This window comes from Bubalus kerabau, chromosome 8, assembly GCF_029407905.1.
Source record: "Bubalus kerabau isolate K-KA32 ecotype Philippines breed swamp buffalo chromosome 8, PCC_UOA_SB_1v2, whole genome shotgun sequence".
In the NCBI taxonomy this organism is placed as follows: domain Eukaryota; kingdom Metazoa; phylum Chordata; class Mammalia; order Artiodactyla; family Bovidae; genus Bubalus; species Bubalus kerabau.
This window is the reverse complement of record NC_073631.1, coordinates 94,941,092-94,966,301: the sequence shown is the minus strand read 5'-3', so window position 1 is coordinate 94,966,301 and position 25,210 is coordinate 94,941,092. Positions and strand designations below refer to the sequence as shown.

At 37.3% G+C, this 25,210-nt stretch overlaps 1 protein-coding gene across 5 annotated transcripts in view; it reads left to right on the top strand.

Annotated features, from left to right (window-relative positions):
• ZNF800 (zinc finger protein 800) overlaps window positions 1–25,210 on the top strand; it is a 185,116-nt gene that overhangs the window by 134,938 nt on the left and 24,968 nt on the right. For 2 of the 5 annotated variants that reach the window (XM_055590838.1, XM_055590839.1), the window contains exons 2-5: window positions 5,523–5,641; window positions 10,603–10,698; window positions 20,010–20,153; window positions 22,331–24,957. In XM_055590838.1, the coding sequence (XP_055446813.1) occupies window positions 5,581–5,641; window positions 10,603–10,698; window positions 20,010–20,153; window positions 22,331–24,027 (1,998 nt within the window). In that variant the 5' untranslated portion in view covers window positions 5,523–5,580 and the 3' untranslated portion in view covers window positions 24,028–24,957. Of the gene's footprint in view, window positions 1–4,442; window positions 5,052–5,318; window positions 5,407–5,522; window positions 5,642–10,602; window positions 10,699–20,009; window positions 20,154–22,330; window positions 24,958–25,210 lie in introns of those variants that run through there. The other 3 variants (XM_055590841.1, XM_055590837.1, XM_055590840.1) reach the window with 3 other exon arrangements.

Genomic DNA, 25,210 nt, shown 5'->3' with positions numbered 1-25,210 from the left:
ACACATGACATTTTAATACCTCTCACAAATGACAGGATCTACTCACTCATCTTTCACATATGATATGATCCAAAACAGCTATGGTACAGTGTAGGCAACACAATATAGCCAATAGAACACAATGGCTAAGGTCATGAGTTTCAGAGCCACACCCTTTGAGTTAGACTGCTGCTTCAGCTGCCTTTCAGCTGTAACCTTGATGAGTTATCTAACCATTCTGGAAAAGGAAAAGTTTTCATTCCAGTCCCAAAGAAAGGCAATGCCAAAGAATGTTGAAACTACCACACAACTGCACTCATTTCACATGCTAGCAAAGTAATGCTCAAAATCCTCCAAGCCAGGCTTCAACAGTATGTGAACCATGAAATTCCAGATGTTAAAGCCAGATTTAAAAAAGGCAGAGGAACCAGAGATCAAATTGCCAACATCCGTTGGATCATCGGAAAACCAGGAGAGTTCCAGAAAAACATCTACTTATGCTTTATTGACTATGCCAAAGCCTTTGACTATGTGGATACAGCAAACTGTGGAAAATTCTTCAAGAGATGGAAATACCAGACCACCTGACCTGCCTACTGAGAAATCTATATGCAGGTCAAGAAGTATCAATTAGAACTGGACATGGAACAACAGACTGGTTCCAAACTTGGGTGAGGAGTACATCAAGGCTGTATATTGTCACCCTGCTTATTTAACTTATATGCAGAGTACGTTATGTGAAATGCTGGGCTGCATGAAGCACAAGCTGGAATCAAGATTGCCAGAAATATCAAAAACCTCGGATATGCAGATGATACCACCCTTACGGCAGAAAGTGAAAAACTAAAGAGCCTCTTGATGAAAATGAAAGGAGAGTGAAAAAGTTGGCTTAAAGCTCAACATTCAGAAAATGAAGATCATGACATCTGGTCCCATCACTTCATGGGAAATAGATGGGGAAACAGTGGAAAAAGTGGCTGACTTTATTTTTCTGGGCTCCAAAATCACTGCAGATGGTGATTGCAGCCATTAAGTTAAAAGACGCTTGCTCCTTAGAAGAAAAACTATGACCAACCTAGACAGCATATTAAAAAGCAGAGACATTACTTTGCCAACAAAGGTCCATCTAGTCAAGGCTATGGTTTTTCCAGTGGTCATGTATGGATGTGAGAGTTGGGACTCTAAAGAAAGCTGAGCGCCAAAGAATTGATGGTTTTGAACTGTGGTGTTGGAGAAGACTCTTGAGAGTCCCTTGGACTGCAAGGAGATCCAACCAGTCCATTCTAAGGGAAATCAGTCCTGAATAATATTCACTGGAAGGACTGATGCTGAAGCTGAAACTCCAATCCTTTTGACCACCTGACTCATTGTGAAGAAGTGACTCATTTGAAAAGACCCTGATGTTGGGAAAGATTGAAAGTGGGAGGAGAAGGGGATGACAGAGGATGAGGTGGTTGGATAGCATCATCCACTTGATAGATATGAGTTTGAGTAAACTCCGGGAGTTGGTGATGGACAGGGAAGCCTGGCATGCTGCAGTCCATGGGGTCTAAAAGAGTCCAACGTGACTGAACAACTGAACTGAACCATTCTGTGCCTCAGTTTCTCCCCCTGAAGAATGGAGGATAACAAAATATCATTGGATTGTTGATACAATTGAATGACCTCATGCCTGAGCCTAAAACATTAATTACTCAAAACGTATCAGATACTAATATTGTTATTTTATAAAGGGAATGATCTAGGTTCTAGACTCAGTTCTGTTACTATGTGACCTTCAGAAAATCAGTTAACCTCTCTGGGTTTCAGTTTTCTATCTATAAAGTAAGGAATGTTACTAGATAATTTCCATGGCTTCATCTTTAAAATTCTATGATTCAGTGTGTTCAATATTTGTTTTACCCGTATGCACATTCCAATTTTGTCTATAATTCTAATTTTTCAGAATATTTAAAACTTATTCTATTAGCAAACAATTTTGAGGACTCTCTAGTGATGACCATTTTGAAATATAAACATCTTTAATTCACAGCTGGTCAGCAAACATTTGTAACTTTCACATATCTGAAGTAATGCCTTTTCATGTTTATGAAAATGTAGAATTGCATATTCATTTTTAAGCCCATGATAAATTTGATTAAAGTAGATCTCCCAAAATTAAAATATTTCACCTCAAATTTTACCAAAGATCTCGTGCTAAATAAAATAAAAATTCCATTGTTAAGGGTCACATTAAAAATTTTTTTCTATTGTTTTGCGTAAGCATATTCCTCTGTGGCTCAGTGGTAAAGAAATCACCTGCAGTGCCAGAGCTGCAGCAGATGCACATTCCCTTCTTGGGTCAGGAAGATTGGAGGAGGCCATGGCAACCCGCTCCAGTATTCTTGCCTAGAGAATCCCATGGACAGAGGAGCCTTGTGGGAAACAGTTCCTTGGGTTGCAAAGAATTGGACAGGACTGACCAACCTAGATAGCATGTTAAAAAGCAGAGACGTTACTTTGCCAACAAAGGTCCATCTAGTCAAGGCTATGGTTTTTCCAGTGGTCACGTATGGATGCGAGAGTTGGACTGTGAAGAAAGCTGAGTGCCCAAGAATTGATGCTTTTGAACTGTGGTGTTGGAGAAGACTCTTGAGAGTCCCTTGGACTGCAAGGAGATCCAACCAGTCCATTCTGAAGGAGATCAGCCCTGGGATTTCTTTGGAAGGAATGATGCTAAAGCTAGAACTCCAGTACTTTGGCCACCTCATGCGAAGAGTTGACTCGTTGGAAAAGACTCTGATGCTGGGAGGGATTGGGGGCAGGAGGAGGGGACGACAGAGGATGAGATAGCTGGATGGCATCACCGACTCGATGGACATGAGTTTGAGTGAACTCTGGGAGTTGGTGATGGACAGGGAGGCCTGGCGTGCTGCAATTCATGGGGTCGCAGAGTCGGACACGACTGAGCGACTGAAATGAAGAGACTTAGCATGAAAATATTAGAAAAATATTTTATTGGTTGTATGACAAACACTATCATGTGGATGCAGCTTATTTTACTTTTAGAAATTGTGGCATTTCATTTTTAATTGGGATAATAGTTGCTTTACAATGTTGTGTTAGCTTCTGCCATATAACAACAAAGTGAATCAGCTATGTGTGTGTGTGTGTGTGTGTGTATACACACACATATATCTCCTCTTGGACCGCCCTCACCAACACCTAGATCCATTTCATTTTAGTTTGATGTTTTGTATTGCTTGACCATGGGACAGATAAAAATGATCAAACATACTAAAGTGACCAGTTAAGTGTGCAGAATGAACAGGTGGAATTCCTTTTAAAAAGATCATTTTTGTATCATTTTCCTGTCACCCGTTATTATTAGGCTGCTAAAATCACTCAGACCTATGCAAATGCTCCATTCAGTGTATTTACAGTAACACATTTATTACTGGACCTAATACAAACTCTGAATTTTGAAAATAGATTTCAGTCACTCGTTTGTTCTTCCAAAATACATACAGAGCCTGTCTACTAAACGTTTTCACGGATCCGAAAACCAGCAACTTAATCATGAAAGTTTTCAGTGGATCGTGGGGGAGGGCGGGTGATTTTTTAAATGGACTTTTTCTTTCTTAAAATTTTCATTTTTGCTTCTGGAGCCGGGGAGAAGGCGGGGGAGGCGGCTCTCCCACCCCCGAGCACCCGCACACGGGGTTGCAGAATTTGACAGACCACTGCGATCCTGGGGGGTTTTCCAAGCAGGATAAGCGCCGAAGAGAAGAAAAAGTGAGTACTGCCCACGTGACCCAACTTCACCTTCAGATGCCAGACGCCGAGCGCAGCTGCAATCAATACCGATCTTCCACGGACTAGACTGTTTTCCTCCCAAAGACCTGATAAAGCTCTGAGAGGCACACTTCAGAAATTGGTGGGTTAGGGGGGAAAAAAAAAAAAAGTTCCACTTGTACCCTTTATAAATGCGCTGACAACTTTTTCGGAATCACCACGATTTACGGCTTACGCATTTGCGAAACCTCTTCCTACAGTTCTTTCCCCTGCTTTTCCAAGCCTCCCGGTTTCGGTTCCACCGAAGGAAGAAAAGCGATAGCAACAGTTTGGTTGCCCAGCAGCCCGTCTCCCGGGCCCAACCACTGCACCAGTGGCCTCGCACCTCTTGGCCCGCGAAGCCCAGGACTTCGGCTCCCCGTCCGCCAGAGACGTTTGAGAGAGCCGCGGGTCGGAGACACCCGGCTGTCGGCCCCGCGCCACCAGCCCGGTCTCCCTCTCCTTGCCCAGCCGCCGCGCGTCGCCTCTCCACGGGCGGGGGCGCCGGGCCGGGCGCATGCGCGCGACGCTCCCGGGCGTGCCGGCCACACTCCCCCCACCCACTCCGAGAGCTTGTCACTTCCTGCCCTCGCCCCATCTCCGTCCGGGGTCAGTCACTCGCTCCCTGTCGCTGCCGGAGAGTCTCTGCTTCCCCCTTCCTACTCGCTCCGCGGCGGTAGCTCAGGCTCTTTGGGGAGGGGGAGACCGAGAAAGCGAGAGACTGACTTAATAAAGTTTCCTGAAACAACAACTACTACCAACAAGGGCCCAAGGTGGGGGAAAACCCCCATCCTTCCCCGCCCCTCTCCAAAAGCCTGAGGGACCGTTGCAGGTGGAGCGACGCTGGGGGGAGCCGGGCTCCGGCGGCAGCCGTTGCCCGGGCGAGGGGCGCCTCAGGTCCTGCCCTCTTCGGTTCCAGCTCCTTCGGTGGCGGCAGCAGCGGCTGCGGGGCGGTTCCTCCTGTCAACTGCCTGCGCCCGCGCGCCGCCCGCCCGCCCAGTTCCACAGCGCGGAGGGACGCCGTGAGCCGCCGCGTCGCCTCGGGCCGCGGAGGGACGTGGTGAGCTGTGGCGCTTCCGCGTCAGCGCCGGCGGGGACTCTTTGGGAGCGCGTCGGGCCCGAACACCGGTCCCTTCGCGCGGTTCGCCAAGGCTGCGCCAGGTGGGGCCCGAAGCCGCCTCCCACGCCAGGCTGTCCCCGCGGCCGCCCGGCCTGCTCGCCTTCCTTCCGCCCGCCCGCCGGCCCGCCCCAGGAGTTCAGTAAGTTGGGCGCACTTGGTTTGGGGGACCGGGGCTCTGCCAGGGAGACCCCAGCGCACGTGCGTAGCGGGAGGGCCGGTGTGGGCCGGGCGCCGGCGGGAGCTACCCCTCGGCTGCCGCCGCGCCCCCCGCCCCGCGGGCCCCGGCGCTGGCCGTGCCCGCTGCGCACCGCGCCTCCATCTCCGCGCGCGCCCGCCCGGGAAGGCGAGGCCGCCGCCGCCGCCCGCGCAGCCGGCCAGGCCCTCGCCCTGCGCTGCGCGCCCGGGGCTGCGTTTCCGGGTAGGGCGATGAACCTGTGCGGGAGTTCGGGCTGGTGAAGCCTTCGTGCGTTTTTATTTTTCAGTTGGAGAGGAAGGTACAGGGCGCTGAAGGGGAAGCGAAGGGTGGGTGAAGGGAACGTTTCTGGAAAATGCAGCGAGAGCCCCCCCAGGAAGTTCAGGGCGAGTGACGGGTTTGTGCTTCTTTCAACAGCCAAGCCGCAATGAAGAGCTTCTTACAGTGAAAGGAAAGTAGGTCGCGCCCACTGAAAATGCCTTTAAGGGACAAATACTGTCAGACTGACCACCATCATCACGGATGCTGTGAACCAGGTATACCCCTTTCTTCTCCAGTTACTTCGGTCTCCATCAGAGCCACTCTGCTCTCTGTTTTCTTTTCTTCCTCCCCAAGAAGTCATTCCTAACTAAACAGGCTATAATTTTCCTCAGCATAAAACCAGTTACGAAGCTAAAAGCTTGTACAAACAAGAGGTCTCCCTTGCTTGATCCCTTCAGAAAAGTCCTGCAGGTGTCACCTTAAATCTTTTCCACAAGATCAGTTACTCAATCCCTTTTCCTTCCCTTTCAAGGTAGCTTGTGGCTAGTAGTATACCCTCATGCTCTGTGAATGGTTAAAACTGAAGAGAAAGGAAAAAATAGGTAGTATTAGAATACTAGCATTTATTTTCATGTAACTTTTAAAAACTAGAAATTCCTTCTGCTTAAATAGTATTGAAAGAGAGGATAATGCTTAAACCTAAGAATGAGGTTTAAGCTCATTAGTTTGGGCTAAGGAAAGTTTGTCGAAGTGCGACCTCTTAAAGATCATGGACAGAACACAGGATTGCAAAATCTGATTATTTAAGATAAATATTTTTAGGACATTGTTCAGAGGAATATTTTTTAGTTGACTTTATGAAACTAAAAAGGTGTTTTGGGAATCTCACAAGGAGTATTAGAACACTAATAAAATGTGATATATAAACTATTGATCGTTTTTCTGCTTATTAGAAGTTTGTGCATTATTACAAACATTTAGAGGTACAGCTTAAAAAGAGAATCCTTGAATACACACTGTCACTAAACCAACTAAAGGCTATTCTGTTAAGTTCAAAGGCAGTTGTTGAGCATTATTTTGGATGTAAAAGTTCCAAGACTTTTTAGTACTTTGGCTTGTTTCTTGTTGGAGTATTTTAGCTGCACCCAGTGTACTTGGTTTTGTCACAGTGACGTTCATTTAGAGTACATTTTGATTAATGGAGGAAAAATGGTGGTGTTAAAGGGGAAGAACTTCTATTTTATGGAAACTTTGGTACATGTTAGAATAAAATTTGTACTAGGACCCTATCCCCACCAATTTGCTGAAAATAACAACCTCTGCTAATAAAACAGGCAATCCCAGAGTGGAATCCAGTGTTTATTCAATTGCTCCCTGATCTGCCTACCTTTCATCCTCCTTTCTGCTGCACATTTTATTTGAAGTGAATATATATCCCTTATGTTTTACCAATTGTTGAATGGATTTTGCTAGTTTTGAAGTAGAAAACTATGAATGACTTCTTATACTTCCACTCTTTTTTTTTCCACTGGAAGACAGTCTTTTCCCCTGTCTTTTTATTCCATTTTTTTCTGAGAAGTCATTTAAGTTGAATTAGTTAATTAAATCATATTAAAGCTTGTTGCTTAGGAAGAAATGTATTTTGTCATTCATTTATTTCTTTGACAAGTCTTTATTGAGCACCAGTTAGGTGCTAGGCACTGTTCAAGACAATGGGGATATAAGTGGTGAACACAACAGATAAGCGCACTCCTTCACGGAACCTTTGAGTGGAAAGAGATGGATGTAAATAAGTACATGGATAAAGTAATTTGTGACCATACCTTATTTAGTGTATTCTGATAAAGTTTTCTAGATACTTTAAAGATATTTTCCAGAGATGAACTTTTAAATTTGTGTTGAAAGTTGTGCTTCTTTTCCTCCCTCATTAACACAAAGTCAGATAAGTTGCTTTAATTTTAAAAATTCAGCTTTATTTTGCCTGAAACTTTTCCCATGCAGTTTATTTTTCAGACTGTTAGGTCAAAAGTGGTTGGTATTTCTTTGCTTTCTTAGAAGTAAGCACTTTCTGAGGGTTTAGTTCGTTGGAAAGGTAGAAGTGTAACTTATGAGGTAGTTTTAATTGTCATTATTTCTCAGGAAGATAATGGACCAAGTGAGAGGATGTTTCCCGTATTGAGAGGAATAGGAATGGTAGTTTTAAAAAGAGGTTGCTCTCAGATGGAGGGAAGAAGGTGAAGTTGTGTTTATGAAGTTCTTTTAATGAACTCTGTGGAGAGATCTGTCCTCCTTTTGAATTATGAATAGTAGGTGAGTTCCTGAATGAGAGAGAGCAGTGTGTTTCTGGGGAGGTCTTAATAGGCTGGATCAGTTTGTAGTGAGTGGTGGTGTTATAAGCCTATCAGTGTATGTAAGGTATATTCTTAGTTATGCTTTAAGAAAGTTTTTCTGTTAGAGAAATTTTCAAACATTCAAAGGTAGAATGCTTTAGGAACCTTACGTAACCAACACACAGCTCCATCAGTTATCAGTATGTGAGTATGTGGACAGTCGCTTTTGATCTGTATTCTCCCCTCACCACAGTTCCCTTCTCTATCCTCCAACTGCTCCCCCACTCACTATTATTTGTAAGCAAATCTCAGACATCTTAGGTTGAAGAATATCTTAAGAGGCTTGTTTTAAGGGAGGAGAGACTCTTAACGCAAGTAGGTGATTCTGGGAAGTGTGTTCTTGGAAGGATGTAAATAAAGATGTTAACCTCTGAGACATTGGGGTTTTTGGCTGGAGGGAGGTGCTGTTTTTTTCCTTAATGGTCATGTGACCTGATCTTGGGAGGGATGATAGGATATGCAAGAAATTTTATAAAATATTGACATACAAAGTTTTTTTAGGATTGAGAATATGTTTTCAAATGAAGAAAGAAATGGGATCTACACAGATGTGTATACCAGGTGGATATGTCCACTCATAACAAAACTAACCCTGGGGTTATTTTGAATGGTGTCTCAGGATGTGTATGTATTCTGGTGGTACCAGGGATGGTGATGGGTAACAAAATTTTGCTCTAGCTTTAAAATGATGTTGTCATGTGGAAGTGGAAATTAGTGGAAGGTTTCTGGAGCATGTACCTAAATGAGGAAAGGGATTGCTGAAGAGAAGTTTCCATTTTTTCCTCATATTTCTCCCTTATTTATTATTATTTTTTCATTCTTGCTTTACAGAATTTTTGCCAGTTGGAGAGTCAGACCTTGGGACTTTTTAAAATTGTGTAATTTCCATCCTATCTTTTATTAGTTTTTGTAATCAGTTATTGGTTGTTAGAATGTACAAATACTAGAAAGAGATTCATCTAATCCAAATAAATGATATCATCACTCTGTTTACAAACATTTGCTGCTGTTTCTTTAAGGGGTTGAATTCTACTTCTCTTAGATTTTGAAAAAGATTTTTCATTTTTGGTAAGCATTCAGGAAAGCAGTTGACTTGTAGATGATGATAATGGTGATAAAACATTTATTGAGTCTTTACTGTATTCCAGGCTCTGATTTAACCAGAAACCTGCATTAGCTAATATAATCCTCACACAACTCTATGATTTAGATACTTTTAATATTCACATTTTGGAGATAAGAATAGAGAAATCAAAGAGTGTAATTTGCCCTAGCTGTATCTAGTAAATGGCAAAAAAAGAGTTTCAGCACAGTCAGTCCAGGTCTGGAATCCTTTCTTAACCACTGCGGTTAGTGCCAGTGTTAGATGTTCTCAAAATGAGTTGTATTTGTGTGTATGTTTTTTAAAATACCCCCAAAGTGTCTCTTAAAATTGGGAAAATTTTGCTTAATGGAATGATTTGTTCCTGAGACACAGTTTTTCCTGTTTGTGTACACTGAACTTAAGAGTTGAAGCCTAGAAGAGAATCTAAGGCTGTGTCTATACACATAGCACAGCAGGCTTTATCCCCCTTATGAGACAGTTAAGAGCTTTCCAGGCCCAGGCCCTGAAGCAGTAGCAGCACCCATTACTGAAGTAACCCTCCTTATCTTCTCAACACTGAGCAGATGATGGTAAAACATCATCTGGGTAAAGATGGTAAAACATTATAACATACTGAAAAAAGAGGTGATTAAAATGACTGCTTTTTCTCCACCACAACTGTCTCTACCTGATGTCTAATGGAAAACTCAGTTTTCTTTTTCAGTTACCTTGTTTCTTATTACTATAACCTTACATATTATATATTTATACTAATCTGGAAGTGTTGGCAAGCAGGGATGATGTAGACCTCTGTATATTTACAATGGGAATATTATTTTTACTTACTATAAGAAATGCATTCTTTCTAAATGCATACTTCCAAAAGCCTGGGCTAGTGAAGTGTGAGGCAGAAAGTGAAAATCACCTCTATAAACCTGATCCAACAGAAAGAACCTTTGTTAAGTTTTCTTGGTATCCCACTGTCCCACCAGACTTTTTGTGTTTATATTAGCATTCATACATAAACACATATACATTAAATTTATTTCTGTAGCTGTTGAAATATATATTAGTATATTTGATATCGTATTTTATAACTTGCTTGTGTTGTTTAACAATGTATTATTGACATCCTTTGTTGTCAGTACATGTAGGTCTAGCTCATGCCGTGAGAGATTCTGTTGTATGGATATTTCATAGTTTATTTAGTCTGGTTCCTTTTGAGAGACTTCTAAGTTGTTTGAAATTTTTCTCAATTATTTATAGTGCTGCAGAGTGCTGCAGTGAACATTCTTATACATCTGTCGTTGTGCACTTGACCAGTTCTTTCCTTAGGCAGTGGTTTTTGAGTTTTGCTCTCAAAATTGCCAGAGAGCTGTACCAGATTGTCTGGAGAGTTTTGGAATGGTTTATGAGGGGTGGCTAGGCTATTATTGCCCTAGAATTTTGGTTAAATGTAGTAGTTCCTCTTCAAGGGGAATAAAAAGGCAAATATGACTAATATGTACTAAATAACGCCAAAATAGATCTTTGCAGTTGAACTTAATGCATAGGAGGCTTAGTTTTACCTTGAATTGAGAAAAATTGTAGTTATATGTTTACCATTATTTTATTTTGCCTTAAAGCTAATGGTGAAATACGTACAAAAAAGTGTGATTGTCATTTAACATGATTATAGCAAACCATTGTTTTACTTCAATAGTAAATGATTTAAATAACCCTTTTTTGTGGGGATTGGGGTGGGTATTTGTCTTCCATGTAGTTTATATCCTGGAACCTGGAGATGCTCCTTTGTTACAGCAACCACTACAGACATCCAAATCTGGTATTCAGCAAATAATTGAGTGCTTTCGATCAGGTATGAATGTTTTAGGATGTATTTTCAATCTTCACCTTAAAATTACCTAGAAATCCTTAGAAATAATTTTAAAAAAATGAAATATATACATTGATTTTCTTTATAATACACTTTTAATTGTCATTTTAAAAAAGTGGACGAGTAAATATTGCTTGATTAGAAATTCTTTTTCAGTACTATATTATTATATACTAATTTAAAAAGTGTTCAGAATGGAGACACTGATGTATAGAACAGTCTTATGGACTCTGTGAGAGAGGGAGAGGGTGGGAAGATTTGGGAGAATGGCATTGAAACATGTAAAATATCATGTATGAAACGAGTTGCCAGTCCAGGTTCGATGCACTATACTGGATGCTTGGGGCTGGTGCACTGGGACGACCCAGAGGGATGGAATGGGGAGGGAGGAGGGAGGAGGGTTCAGGATGGGGAACACATGTATACCTGTGGTGGATTCATTTTGATATTTGGCAAAACTAATACAATTATGTAAAGTTTAAAAATAAAATAAAATTAAAAAAAAATAAAACATCTTTGAATCTAAAAAAAAAAAAAAGTGTTCAGAATGATTTAAAGAAATTTGTGGTATATTTGCTGGTAAAGTGTCTCTTAAAGAATCATTGTTATTTTTTGGCATGTTCTTTATAAACTCTCGGAAGACAGTACTAAATTATATGAGGTCTTTATGAGCTTTGGCAGGGTAGATTATTTACTCGGAATGTCTGAGATGTCTCTTGTTCTAGATTAATTACTTTATCATCTCTGTTTATGTAACTCACCATCTCCTACCTAACCCTGGAGTTTCACTATCTTTAGTAGAGCATGTGATAGAAAAAAGACTTACTCTAGCCCTGATATCTTCACATATATTTGTTTAGCTTTTCCTTCCATTATATTATTATAATAATGGATATATAATAAGTATATTTGTGCAGTTACAATCCAGCACTCTAAAATAGGTATTGCTCACTAAGTATAAGTGGTTGAGAACTATTAGAAGTCCTACCAGTAAGGTCTTAGGTTGTTGTGATTCTTATATCCGCTTGTCCACCACTTGTGGATTTGGCTTCTTTGACATTGTAGGGTATTAAATCAAGTATGAACTAGCAAACACATGTGACTGATGGACACCTAAGTGACGGATATCCTAAGTTTAAGGATTAGAATACCTTTTGTTATTATTTTAAAGGTTACTATATCTTAATGAAAAAATTCTGAGATTCAGAGAATTTATATGAAGCCACTTGTATTGATGAGAAATCTTTTAAGATATTTATTTTTAAATCATTTTAAAGAGAAATAGTATACATTTGATTTATTTTAGGATTCTAAAAAATGGATTGTTCCTTTAAGTTAATTTCTGACTCTTGAGAGTCATTTCTTAACACTTTTCATCTGTAATCCTCATGGTGTTGCTTTTATGTATTCAGTATTTCATGTATGCTATAACAAATACCTGTGCTCATGCTGGACGGTGGTATAACATATTTTATTGTGTTTTTTTATTGCCTTTTACTTTTGATAATTGCCCTTGGTTAACGGAAATAACTAATAGGTCAAATTCTCCTATGGTAAATACAGTTAAAATTTTACTAATTAGAGGCAACATTTAAGTATGTTTCTGGCATAACACGAAAATGGTTAGTTTTTAATTTCAGTAAGAGTTTCTGTTAGCTACTCTTAGTACAGAGATAAAAATTCTTTTTGTTCTTTCTCTTATCATGGAAATGAAGATAATAACTTCACACTTAGTTATATTCTTTGCCTTAGGTTTCTTTTTTAAAAATTTGCAATTTGAAATTTTACTATTTTAGTTTATTACAATGTTATTTGATTAAGAAGTTAAAATTGTTTCATTTATTTGTGCTTTATCTTGAAAAAAAATTCCTTTTCAACAAGATCTTGTACCCAATATATATATATTTTTTAACTTTGGAAGGTGAATATTTAAAAATGAAATTATTTGTTTTCTCACTGCACTGTGGTTGTATTGGTTTTCTGTGTTTGCCATTTCTTTACTAAGATTAAGGAAGGGACTGTGAAATGGATAATGTGCTCTTTCTAAAATGTCTCTGGCAAATTTGCCTTCTGAGCTTTTTTTTTAAACAAATTTTGAAAATACTATAATTTAAATTCTAAGTACTCAATTATTTAAATTAGAGATGGTTTAGAAATACGCTAAATGGTACAAAGAAACTAATTTTGGATTAAAAAAGACTGTTTTACTTCACTAGTGTATCTCATAGCTAAGTAATTCTGATTTCCTGAGGATAGTAATCTCTTACATATCTGGATAATCTTAAGTCTCCTAAGGTAGCTCTTCTTTAGCACAGAGGTATTTAAGCCTCCGGTGACTGAAACCTTGGGAGGATGAGGTGGAAGTTTGGACCACATGATGGGGTCTAAGATACCTTCTCATTTTGAGACTTGTAAGTTTCTCCCAAGCAGCCCCTCAGTGACTAATCTCTTTCTAGGCTGTTTCCATTATGGCTTGGTCACACACATTTCATTTAAAGAGCTATAGTGGTGTTTTATATCTGACAGATAATTGAAGATAGAACTTTGAAGTCATGCTTTTGCTCTTGTTAACATTCAGAAGCTCAGCCAGGTTGTGCAGTAATGATGTGTTAGGATATCTCTTAATCTTCAAGCTCAGATAGTTGTCTTCAACTCCTGTATCAGCTCTGTTTAAGGGATTTGTGGTCTCCTGCCTATACCGGGCTCTCTCTGACCTGGTATTAATTCCTACCTAAGCTGGAAGTTCATAAAAGGCTGAGGAAGGAGTTGACTTAACTTTTTAGGTCCACCAGCCTCATGTGTGCTGTACTGGTTGTACTGACTGCTTGACCAGTTTTGACTCATTTTCTTTGCTTCCTACTTCAGCTTTTGCTTTGGACTCTTTCCCTGGCTTTAAATTACAAATACTTCTTGACTTGTAATCTCTACTTTTATCTGCTTGACTTAAAAATTAATCTGAATAGACTTTTCTTTTTGGACTAGGTAATATATGTATGTGTGCGTGCTAAGTGGCTTTAGTCATGTCCAATTCTTTGCAACCCTATGGACTATAGCCCACCAGGCTCTGTGCATAGAATTTCCCAGGCAAGAATACTGGAGTGGGTTGCCATTTCCTATTTCAGGGGATCTTCTGACCCAAGAATCGAACCAGTGTCTCCTGCATTGCAGGCAGACTCTGCCAACTGAACCACCTGGGAAGTCCTATGTAATATATACCTGTGGCTTAAAAATAATAATACAGAGGTATGAAAGGATATACAGAAATATAGAAATAAGTGTCTTTGCTCAGATAGTACTAATAACATGGTTTGTATCTTCTTCCAGAGACCCTCTACCCATATATGAGAATATATCCCTTAACTTTCTTCCTGATACAAATGGTAGCTGACTGGGTATTTAGGTATCTTTGGCTTTAAACAGTACATTCTACTGTTGTTTGACATCTGTCCATATATAAATATCCCATATTTTTTTAGAAGGCTGTCTGTTTTGCACCTATCTACAGCTTTTCTACTCTGAAATCTCTGATGCTTGGGTGACTTGAGACAGGCTGTTTGCTCTGAAGCCAGGATTCAGGTACTACCTGGACTGTGCCCTGCTCTTTGCTTAAGCTTTTCTGTAGTTCTGTCAGTACTTCTACGATCATGTCAGTGACTTTTTGTCTTCCAATTTTCCCTCCTTTCTATTAACTTTTTAAAAAAAAAATTGAAGTTGAAATATAGTTGATTTATATTGTTATGTTAGTTTCTGGTATACAGCAAAGTGATTCAGTTATATATATGTGTAAAAATGTATATTCATTCTTTATCATATTCCTTTCCAGTTTGATTTATTATAGGATATTGAATATAATTCCCTGTGCTATACAATAGGATCTTGTTTATCCATTCTTTATATAATAGTTTGTATCTGCTAGTCCCGAACTCCAAATCCATTCCTCCCTCTGTTAACTTTTATTTTAGCTTCCTTCTTTTCCCATCCTCTCTGCCCAAACTAAAACAAAATTTTAAATAACAAAAAGATGTATTTCTGTAACATATATAAAAGTTGATTTAATTGAAATTAATATTCTTTCTTCATCTCATAGTCTTCTGGTAGAGGCAAAGAAGCTGTGGTATGCCCTAAGGTTAGAGACAGAAAAATGGGAAGAGGGGAGGATAATCATTTTGTTCAGTATTCAAAACTGGCCCTTAATATGAAGTTGGCATCTTTTTTTTGAGTTTTTGAAATATATCTCTTTTTACAATATTATACAATTGACTTGAACAGCATAGGTGTGAACTGCATAGGTCCACTTTTTGTGGATTTTTTTCGGTAGTAAATATTACAGTACCAGATGATCCTTGGTTGATTGGGTTGAATCCCAGGATGCAGAATAGAAGATATAAAGAAAGGGAGTATAAGGAGGACTGTAAGTTATATGTGGATTTTTGACTGCATGGAGAGTTGGCATCACTAACTCCTGTATTCCTTCAAAGGTCAACTGTATTATAGAAAAAGACTCTACCTATAGAATACACTACTACGATGTGCAAGGAACAGTGTCTTTTTTGAATCGTAGGGAGGAGTAAATTATAGTGAAAAGTGAGAATTGGCTTTGTGTGATGTTTGCTATTGTCGTTATCTAACTAAATTTTAAGTTTGGTCTTTAGTTTCTTAGAGATTTTGTTTGTTTTTTACTGCTAAAGTGACATTTCTCTGAGTTAATGTAAACTGTGACTGGATGGTGATGCCCAAGTCCTGATTCTGTAAGCAAAAGCTTGGGATATCAGAGGTACATATCTGCTGTATTACATGATGGATTTTTTTGCTTATAGTTGATACATAGCAATTGTAGGAAATTTAAAATCAGATTGCATATTTTGGGGATAGATAAGAAAAATGTAGCTTTATTTTATTTGTTATTGCATTTATCTTCAGAGCATCTCACCTGAGGCTGTGTTCCTAGGAGAGCAGCCATTCATGTTGGTTTGGGAATTTCTCAAGGGCATAGATCATATCCTTCACTTTCATGTCTTCAGTGAATAACATTATACCTGGTATTTAATAGGTGTTCAATAAATGTGTGTTAGACTAAACAAATGTTTCACCAGATAGGCACTAAAATAATTTCATTCTGCTTATAAATTTATTGTAGCATGTTGCAGTGTTCATAATTAACTTGGTAATTTTTTTTTTAACCAACCCTTGTAGGTAGTGGTTTTAAGAGAACAATTTTGACGTTTTCTTATATTAAGGATGGATGATCAGTTAGAAATTCCCTTCATACTGGTCTTGGAATTCAGCAGGTGTGACAGGAATTACAGATTTGCTTGCAGTGTTGGGAATGATATTGTGGTTCAACAGTCATCCTAAAGAAACTGAGTTCATGTGTGAATCAACAATAAAGCATACAGTATACTATTTAAAAACTGTTATTGCTGCAACTTAAAACTTAAAACCATTATTGCTGCAACTGATACGTTGGTCAATGACCAACATATCAGTATATTAAGGGAGAAAAGGAAAGCTTCTCTTTGTTTGGGCTTCCCTGATGAGTTGGCTCTGATGGTAAAACATCTGCCTGCAGTGTGGGACACCCAGGTTTGATCCCTGGTTTGGGAAGATCCCCTGGAGAAGGAAATGGCAACCCACTCCAGTACTCTTGCCTGGAAATTCCCATGGACAGAGGAGCCTGGTAGGCTACAGTCCATGGGGTCACAAAGAGGCTGGACTGAGAGACTTCACTTTCATTTTGTCTTAACTAAACAACTTAAGCATATTTTATTAAAAGATGTGGATACTATTTTTGAATGTAAACTATGCTACAGTCTCTTCAGAGGATTGTCTGTTAGCACAGAAGAGTTAGAATTAATATTATGTCACGTCAAGCATCTGACATATAACCTAATGTGAAATTGAATACTGATCCTTTTTGAAAAAAAAATTTTTAAACCTTTATATCAGTATATACAGTGTATTTTACTTTAATTGCTAGCACAGGATTAAACCTTCGATGAGGTTTAAATTTTATTGAGCGCCCATTATGTGTGAGAATCTGAAGTGTTCATTAATTAGTTACAGGCGTCAAAAGCCTTCTCTTTGGAGGGCTGGTTTTTCAAAAGATACTGAATTGATGATCTATGTAAACGGTGTGTAAGTAGTATGTAGTGATTTCTAAGATGATTTAAAAACCTAAGGTGAGAAAGAGAGTTATCAATATAGGAAAAGGACTAATTAGGAGTAAGGCAGCACGGCTCTCTTTCTCTCAGGATTAAGAGTTGTGGAGGAATTTTTGTTGCTGTCTGGGTGAACTTTGGTTGCTGTCTTGTCTCTTTTTTCAGGTTATAGTAGGTTTTAACTATTGGCAGAGGCACAGTTGGTTGGCTGTGTCAAACTGTTAGTGAGCAAAGCAATCAGAAAACGGTAGCTGATTTGAATAAAGCCATTATGTCCCCATGGGAAACCAACAAAACCTTAAATGGTAACTGAAACCAACTTAAGGAATAACTTTTGCCTGTGTTTATGGAATGAGGGCACATCTTACTTTTCTCATTTGTAATACATATAAGCAGAAATGGAAAATCACTCAGGTCCCATTTTTTACTTTCTGGTTAACTTTATACAGACTTTTAAAAAGATGTATAGGGAAGATTTTCTTAAACCTAGAGAGAGCTCGCCAGTATGTCTAACAAATGCCCATCAGGCGTGGTCCTGAAAGCTGTGAATACAGTGGTGAAAATCAAAGGTATCTTTTCTGCCCTCTTAGAGTTTCCAGTTTAATGGAGATAAAAGTCACTAATCACAAAGTAGTGAGATAATATAGTATAGGTGTACAGGGTACTCCAGGAGTATAGGGGAAGAATTCTTAACAGGAAACAGAAGGGGTCTGAGAAGGCTTCCTGGAGGAAATGACATCTAACCTGGAATCTGAAGGATTATTAGAAGTGGGTCAGACCAGGGAAATAGGGAGAATGTCATAGGCAGAGAGAAAGAAACATAGAAGGCGTGAAAAGTGAGAGAATTTGGTGAATCCAAGGACCTGAAAGAAATTTGGTTTGCTTGGATCAGCACAACTGTGTTTGTATGTGTGTGTGTGCATAAGTGGTGTGAGGGTGGTAGAGTATTTTTTGTGATTTGATAATTAAGATTAATTAGTCAAGGTTAGAATCAAATACCTTTTTTTTTCTTATGGTTGATTGAGATAACCTGGTAGATGATATCTGATTTAGGGATGCAGTCTTAAGTTTTCACAAGTAACTTTTTTTATGTATAATTTCATGTTGTACTTTCTAGTCATAGCTAAACCTTGTTCAGATTATTTCTGCGTCCTTCAATCCTTTTAAACAGTTTAGTATCTTTAAAGGCAGAATTGAATTTGTAGTATGGGTCTAGCTGGTTTCTTAATTTAGGATTAAAATATGCAAAATTTTCCCATGTTTTCTTCTGTCTGGTAATACACTCACCTATACTTACTAAGAATTATATGTAGATCAATTACAGAAGTTTATCTAAAGTGTTCTTTATCATCAGCCTACCTCTCATAGTTTGTCCGTCACTTACGAGGTTAACTATGAACTAAATATATTAGCAGTTTATTGCCAATATATTTTGTAATGTGAAATAGACTAGAGAAGTGTATGTGTGTGTGTGTGTGTGAACTTACTTTTACACAATGAATAATACCCTAGTTATCTTCTGAATCTTTTAAAATATATGTTTTCTGGTTTTGTGGTAGTATGATCTGGTGAAATAAACTTTGAATTGGATTTAGGAAGTGGTAGAAATTATTTCATTATATATATATTTTTTCCTCAGTAGAAATCTAGATTTATAATTTAATTCTTCTGGAATTTAGGTTCATATTTTCTTTCATATTCTCCGAGATAGGTTTGGTTTGTTTCATAAGATGAATAAACCAAAGTGCACACAGCTCTAAGGTCACACAGCTAGATGATATCAGAATTGGAATCTCTAAAGACTTAGTAAAGTTATGATAATGTGGTAATCTTTTTGCATTAGAAATTTGAAGGCTAACGTCTTCAGAATGATGATAAAATGCAACATGATGAAAATTAAAAATTAAAGGTAAACAAATTGCAAAAGATTGAATCAGAAATGCTTAACTTTTATGGATCCTACACTATTAATTATGCTACTGAGATTGTGTTTATTCTCTAGTAGTCCCAAAGCTTAATAGTCACTGTGCACCTGGATAGTCTTCATGGTATTTTTCAGGACTCTTTTGCTTTTTTCCTATTTAATTCAATATTTTTATCCTTCTTTTTTTTTTTTTTTTTGAAGAAACTGAAGGCTCATTAATTAGTGAACAGAAATCAATTTTGTCCATTTACCTGTGTCAAAGACCAGTAGGAAGTAGTGACAAAAGAGGTTCTATTTGTGTTTTATTTTAAATACTTCATGAGTGCTTGTTGCTGTTTATTTTCTGCCTGCCTTTTGATCTTCTGTCATAATGGTTAGATTCTGTAGATAAGTGGCATTTCTTCAATGAATATTTATTCAGTGTTATTAGAGCTGAGAACTTTGTAACTGTAATAAGACAGACTTGGTCTTGGCCACTTTGGAATTTATAGTCTAGTGGAGGACAGGCTTTAAACTAGTAGTTCTGTCAATATTTAATTAATTGCAATTAGGGTGAGTATTTGAGGGAGAAAGGCTTTGGATAAATTTCTAGTAATATTAAGACACCTAAGCAAAATTCAAAACCATGGACCAAAGATTCTTTACTGTCCACTAAATGATCATAATCCCATGTTGGCCCAGAACCGCAAGTAGTTTGAGCTGAATTTAAAAAGAAAGACACAGACAATCTTGTGAGACAGTTTTGACCTTCTTTAAGTAATCAGGGGGAAATGTGTTACTTCATGTTTGCTTCGTAGTACAAAAGAGAGCTGGAAGAACCAGCCAAAAACTTGGGTTGAGGTGGCATTTAATTCTTCTGTACCACTCCAGGTCTGTTGCATCAGAATCTCCAGGAGTGGGTCATGTACATTTTTTTTACGAGGTCATTGTGATGATCAAGCAGATACTAGAACCATTGTCAAGACATCCCAGGAGTTGATTGGCTGCTGAATTAGAAAAAGACCATCAGTTTCAGGTGTCCTAACATCCAAGTGATAAAATTTTGCTTAGAATGTAGTTTATAACTTATTTTTGAGTATAGTGTGGTAGATAACTGGCAGTGCCTGCATTTTGTTTTTAAGGCGTAAAACCACACTTTGGATTGTTAGCAGTGATTTTCCAGTTTAAAAGTACATGTTAAAGTTACCTTTGTGTTTTCTTTTTTTCCTCAGGAACTAAACAACTTAAGCATATTTTATTAAAAGACGTGGACACTATTTTTGAATGTAAACTATGCCGCAGTCTCTTCAGAGGATTGCCAAATTTAATTACCCATAAAAAATTCTACTGCCCACCAAGTCTGCAGATGGATGACAGTAAGTTGTATTCATATGTTCCTTTATGCATTTACTGTTTGTTCTTACACTGTAGCTGCACATTCACATTAGAATGGTATCAGTACCTGGTTACAGATGACTTAGTGATGGTGAACAAAATAAAATACTTGATTCAGTGTTATATATTTGGTTTCTTAAAGCGATAATTTAATATCTATTTTTTAATATCTGTCATTTGGATTTTGATAAAGATAAATGAAGTTAGATTTTTACTATGTTTATTTGTATTAAAACATTGGGTATTGTTTTTGAATGTTTATGTGAATTACACAGTTTATATTCAGGATTTTTGTAAATTAAAATATTGATGCTTGATAGGGGTGTTTGTATTTTTACTTCTTAGCAGCTTGTTACCAGATATGACTCACTGTTTACTTAGATTCTTCTTAAGTAAATGAGAAGGTTGAAAATAGAGCAAAGAATGAGTAAATAAATTGATTTTGGGGGTATTGTGGAGAGCACTAAAAATATTTGATAATCTTTCTAATGTTTTCTGGGTCTTGAAGATCAGTTTTATTCTCAGTGAAATTGACTTGATATGTCATTTTATCAGAAATTGGATTGTGTTGCAAGCTAACCTGAAATCTGAAATAGCTTTATGTAATGAAGGCAGGTAGTACACTAATGAAGTTTTTGTGTAACCAAATGTTTGTTGAGTTAAGTATATTGTCTGTGTATGATTAAGTTGCAATATATGTAATGATACTATTTTCTTGCTTTAAAGAGCTAACATAAATTCCATAAAGTATTTTATTAAGTCATAGATTACTTTCATTGTTTTTTGTTCAGGGATTTAACTCTTGTGGACTTAACAAAATATAGAAGTTATTTTGTCAGTTTGATATTTCAGTTACATTGTGGACTTTGTGCATTTTTCAACTTTACCTTTTGGGGATGGGAATGGAGTGCAAAACTGCAAATAGCAAAAGTACCACTTTAATTATTAGCATGAAGTGATTTAAAATATAGGAAATAGATGAAACGAAAATTTCATATTTGTCTTGAAGTTTTTCTTACCCCTGTTAGATTTTACTATACTTCTTTTATCCTTGAGATGTAAATGAAAAGGCAGTCTAGAAATTAGTTTCAAATCTAACCTTGCAATTAAGGAACTAGTAGGAATTTAATTAACTTTCTGGTAGTTATTCTGTGTTAGTTTTTGGTGTGAACTAAAGTTTAGTTGAATTTTAGAGGGAAATAGATAAATGGATTTGCTGATTACTGTATATTCTTCTGTAATACTTATTCTAGAAATACTTCTGTGAAAGTATTCTTCTTACAGACATTACTTTATCCATTTTAAAAAGAAAGATTAGTAGACTAGAAGAATGATAGGTCATTTCTTGATTTCTAAGTGGTTATCAGATTTGATACTGTATTTGTAGCTAGATTTTAGCATTGTGTGTAGGAACATAACCAATATTAGTCAACTCGGTTACAATAGGAATATTAGGTTGCCTACAGACAGAGTAATTATATTGCACAATAAAATAAAACTAGCTCTGTTTTTGGAATTAATTTGTAGTTTTTAATCATTGGTTTAATAGAATTGTGCCATGTTAAGACGTGTAATAGGACTGAATTTAACAAACAAATATACATCGTCATATATGTTTCTAAGTTTTCCTATAAAATCTTTTTCATTTTCCATAAGATGTTTAAATATCCCCATTAATTAGATTAGATTATTATGGATTAAGTTAATAGGAATGCTGTTATGTTTTCTAAAAAAAAAAAAAGATTTTTATACTAACATACTTCACGGTATTTTATCCATCGTGGGTTATGAGAACTTTTGACTTTCCTTTGCTAGCCTAAAAATATGAAGTATTATTTTTATTGTTTGGGATACCCATCTGCTTAAATATTTTATATTAAGGGCCCTTAATATAAAATTATATTAGAAGTAGCTCTTCAGATTGTATCTATTCCTTAACATTTGTGTACCATGATGAGATTTTAAATTAAAGCAAATTTTAATTTAATCAGTACTAGTTTTTTAGCCTCATAAAATACTGAGAAGTAGATAATACTCTTGTAAAAATAAATACAAATTAATAATAAATTTTAAGACAGGTTAATAATACATTTAAAAATATTAGAGGACCAGAGCAGGCTAATTATTTCAGATTAAAATGTTGTTTTTTCCTTAACAGACCTTCCTGATGTAAATGATAAACAAAGCCAAGCCATAAACGACCTCCTAGAAGCCATATATCCAAGTGTGGACAAGCGAGAATACATTATTAAGCTAGAACCTATAGAAACTAATCAGAATGCAGTGTTTCAATATATTTCAAGGACCGATAATCCCACTGAAGTCACAGAGTCAAGCAGTACTCCTGAACAGCCTGAAGTTCAAATACAGGAAACTAGCACTGAACAGTCTAAAACAGTTCCAGTTACAGACACAGAGGTGGAAACTGTAGAGCCCCCTCCTGTTGAAATTGTTGCAGATGACGTTGCACCTCCATCTGATGAACAACCGCAGGAATCACAGGCTGACTTGGAAACTTCTGACAATTCTGATTTTGGTCACCAGTTGATATGTTGTCTTTGTAGAAAAGATTTCAATTCCAGACGAGGTGTTCGTCGTCACATTCGAAAAGTACACAAGAAAAAGATGGAAGAACTAAAAAAGTACATTGAAACACGAAAGAATCCAAACCAGTCCACTAAAGGACGCAGTAAGAATGTTCTAGTTCCATTAAGTAGGAGTTGTCCAGTATGTTATAAATCATTTGCTACAAAAGCGAATGTAAGGAGGCATTTTGATGAAGTTCATAGAGGACTAAGGAGGGATTCAATTACTCCTGATATAGCAACAAAGCCTGGGCAACCTTTGTTCCTGGATTCTGTTTCTCCTAAAAAATCTTTTAAGACTCGAAAACAAAAGTCGTCTTCAAAGGCTGAATACAATTTAACTGCATGCAAATGCCTTCTTTGCAAGAGGAAATATAGTTCACAAATAATGCTTAAAAGACATATGCAAATTGTCCACAAGATAACTCTTTCTGGAACAAACTCTAAAAGAGAGAAAGGCCCTAATAATACTGCCAGCAGTTCAGAAATAAAAGTTAAAGTTGAACCAGCAGATTCTGTAGAATCTTCACCCCCTTCCATTACCCATTCTCCACAGAATGAATTAAAGGGAACAAATCATTCAAATGAAAAAAAGAACACACCGGCAGCACAGAAAAATAAAGTTAAACAAGACTCTGAAAGCCCTAAATCAGCTAGTCTGTCTGCTGCAGGTGGCCAGCAAAAAACCAGGAAACCAAAACTTTCAGCTGGCTTTGATTTTAAGCAACTTTACTGTAAACTTTGTAAACGTCAGTTTACTTCGAAACAGAACTTGACTAAACACATTGAATTGCACACAGATGGGAATAACATTTATGTTAAATTCTACAAGTGTCCTCTTTGCACTTATGAAACTCGTCGGAAGCGTGATGTGATACGACATATAACTGTGGTTCATAAAAAGTCATCCCGTTATCTTGGGAAAATAACAGCCAGTTTAGAGATCAGAGCTATAAAAAAGCCCATTGATTTTGTTCTAAATAAAGTGACAAAAAGAGGCCCTTCGAGAGACGAAGCAAAACATAGTGATGCAAAACATGATGGCACTTCTAACTCTCCTAGTAAAAAGTACGAAGTAGCCGATGTTGGTATTGAAGTAAAAGTCACAAAAAACTTTTCTCTTCACAGATGCAATAAATGTGGAAAGGCATTTGCCAAAAAGACTTATCTTGAACATCATAAGAAAACTCATAAGGCAAATGCTTCCAATTCACCTGAAGGAAACAAAACCAAAGGCCGAAGTACAAGATCTAAGGCTCTTGTCTGGTGAGGAACAGTTACAGAGTTTTGCTTTATTTCCCCCCATCGAACTAAAAAAATCATTTGACCATAATTTATAGCTGGTTCCATTTTAACACGTTTGCTTCCATATATCTTATGGCAATGGGAACTGCAAGAGTAATGTGCATATTGCATTTACCTCTTCAGTGACCTTTATTCCAATGGCTTGGGAACAAAAGTTAACTTCAGAACTTAATCTTCCACAGGACAATGCAATATAGTTATAGATAGATGGCACAGGGTCAGTGATTTCCTCTCAATGTTGTAAAATATATACATTAATATTGGCTTATGTTTACAATAGAAGTCTTCTGTTTAACTAACTTTGCACAGGTTTAATTTGATTCAGTGACTTAGTCTACTAATTAATACATTGTGGGAAAGTTAAGTATATTAGAATGAATTTGTGAAGGCGATAATTATAGGAAAAATGTCTTTTGAGGCACTGTAATTATTGTAAAAATTAATCTGTGACGGCTAAATAAAGTGCTGCACTCAGAAAAAATACAACCCCCAAATGAATTTAGAACAATTAGCATTTATTATTTACGTTTAACATAGTGCTTCCAGGCAAAGGGGAAAACTCGATAAACAAAAGTTTGGATTATTTTTCCTTTTCCTTGGAAGTATGTATTAGTTACTGTGTTTTAGTTTTGATCTATGGAAAGTGATTGTTTAGGTCCCAGATCCTCTTTATTTTTACCTTTTTGTTTAAATAAACTTTTGGTGATCATTTCAACATAGTTAATATTATTAAGTAGGTTTTTTTTCTTTTTTTTATGGTTTGTGTTGAAAAGTAAAATCCCTATTGGGAAAAAAGAAAATAATATTACTTTTTTAGAGGGTTTTGGAACAAATGTAGATTTTTAAAATGCAATATAAAATAAGGCGTAGACTCCCTATACTTGTTTTTGTAAATCTCCCTGTATTTTTAAAGTTTACCTTTAGTACCTGTGTCCCTTGTATTAAGGCATTTAATATATTTAATTAGTATTAAAGTAGTTTTGGATTCAGGTTCTAAAGCAGTATACTTAGTTTGAGTGCTGAGTAGGTTAAATGTTGTGGTTTGACTATCACACATTTTTTTTGTGTGGAAAACTTGAGATGAAACCATTCTTTAGAAGTCATTTATTGTATAATTCTAAAAATAAGGTTTTATCGGTAAACTCAAA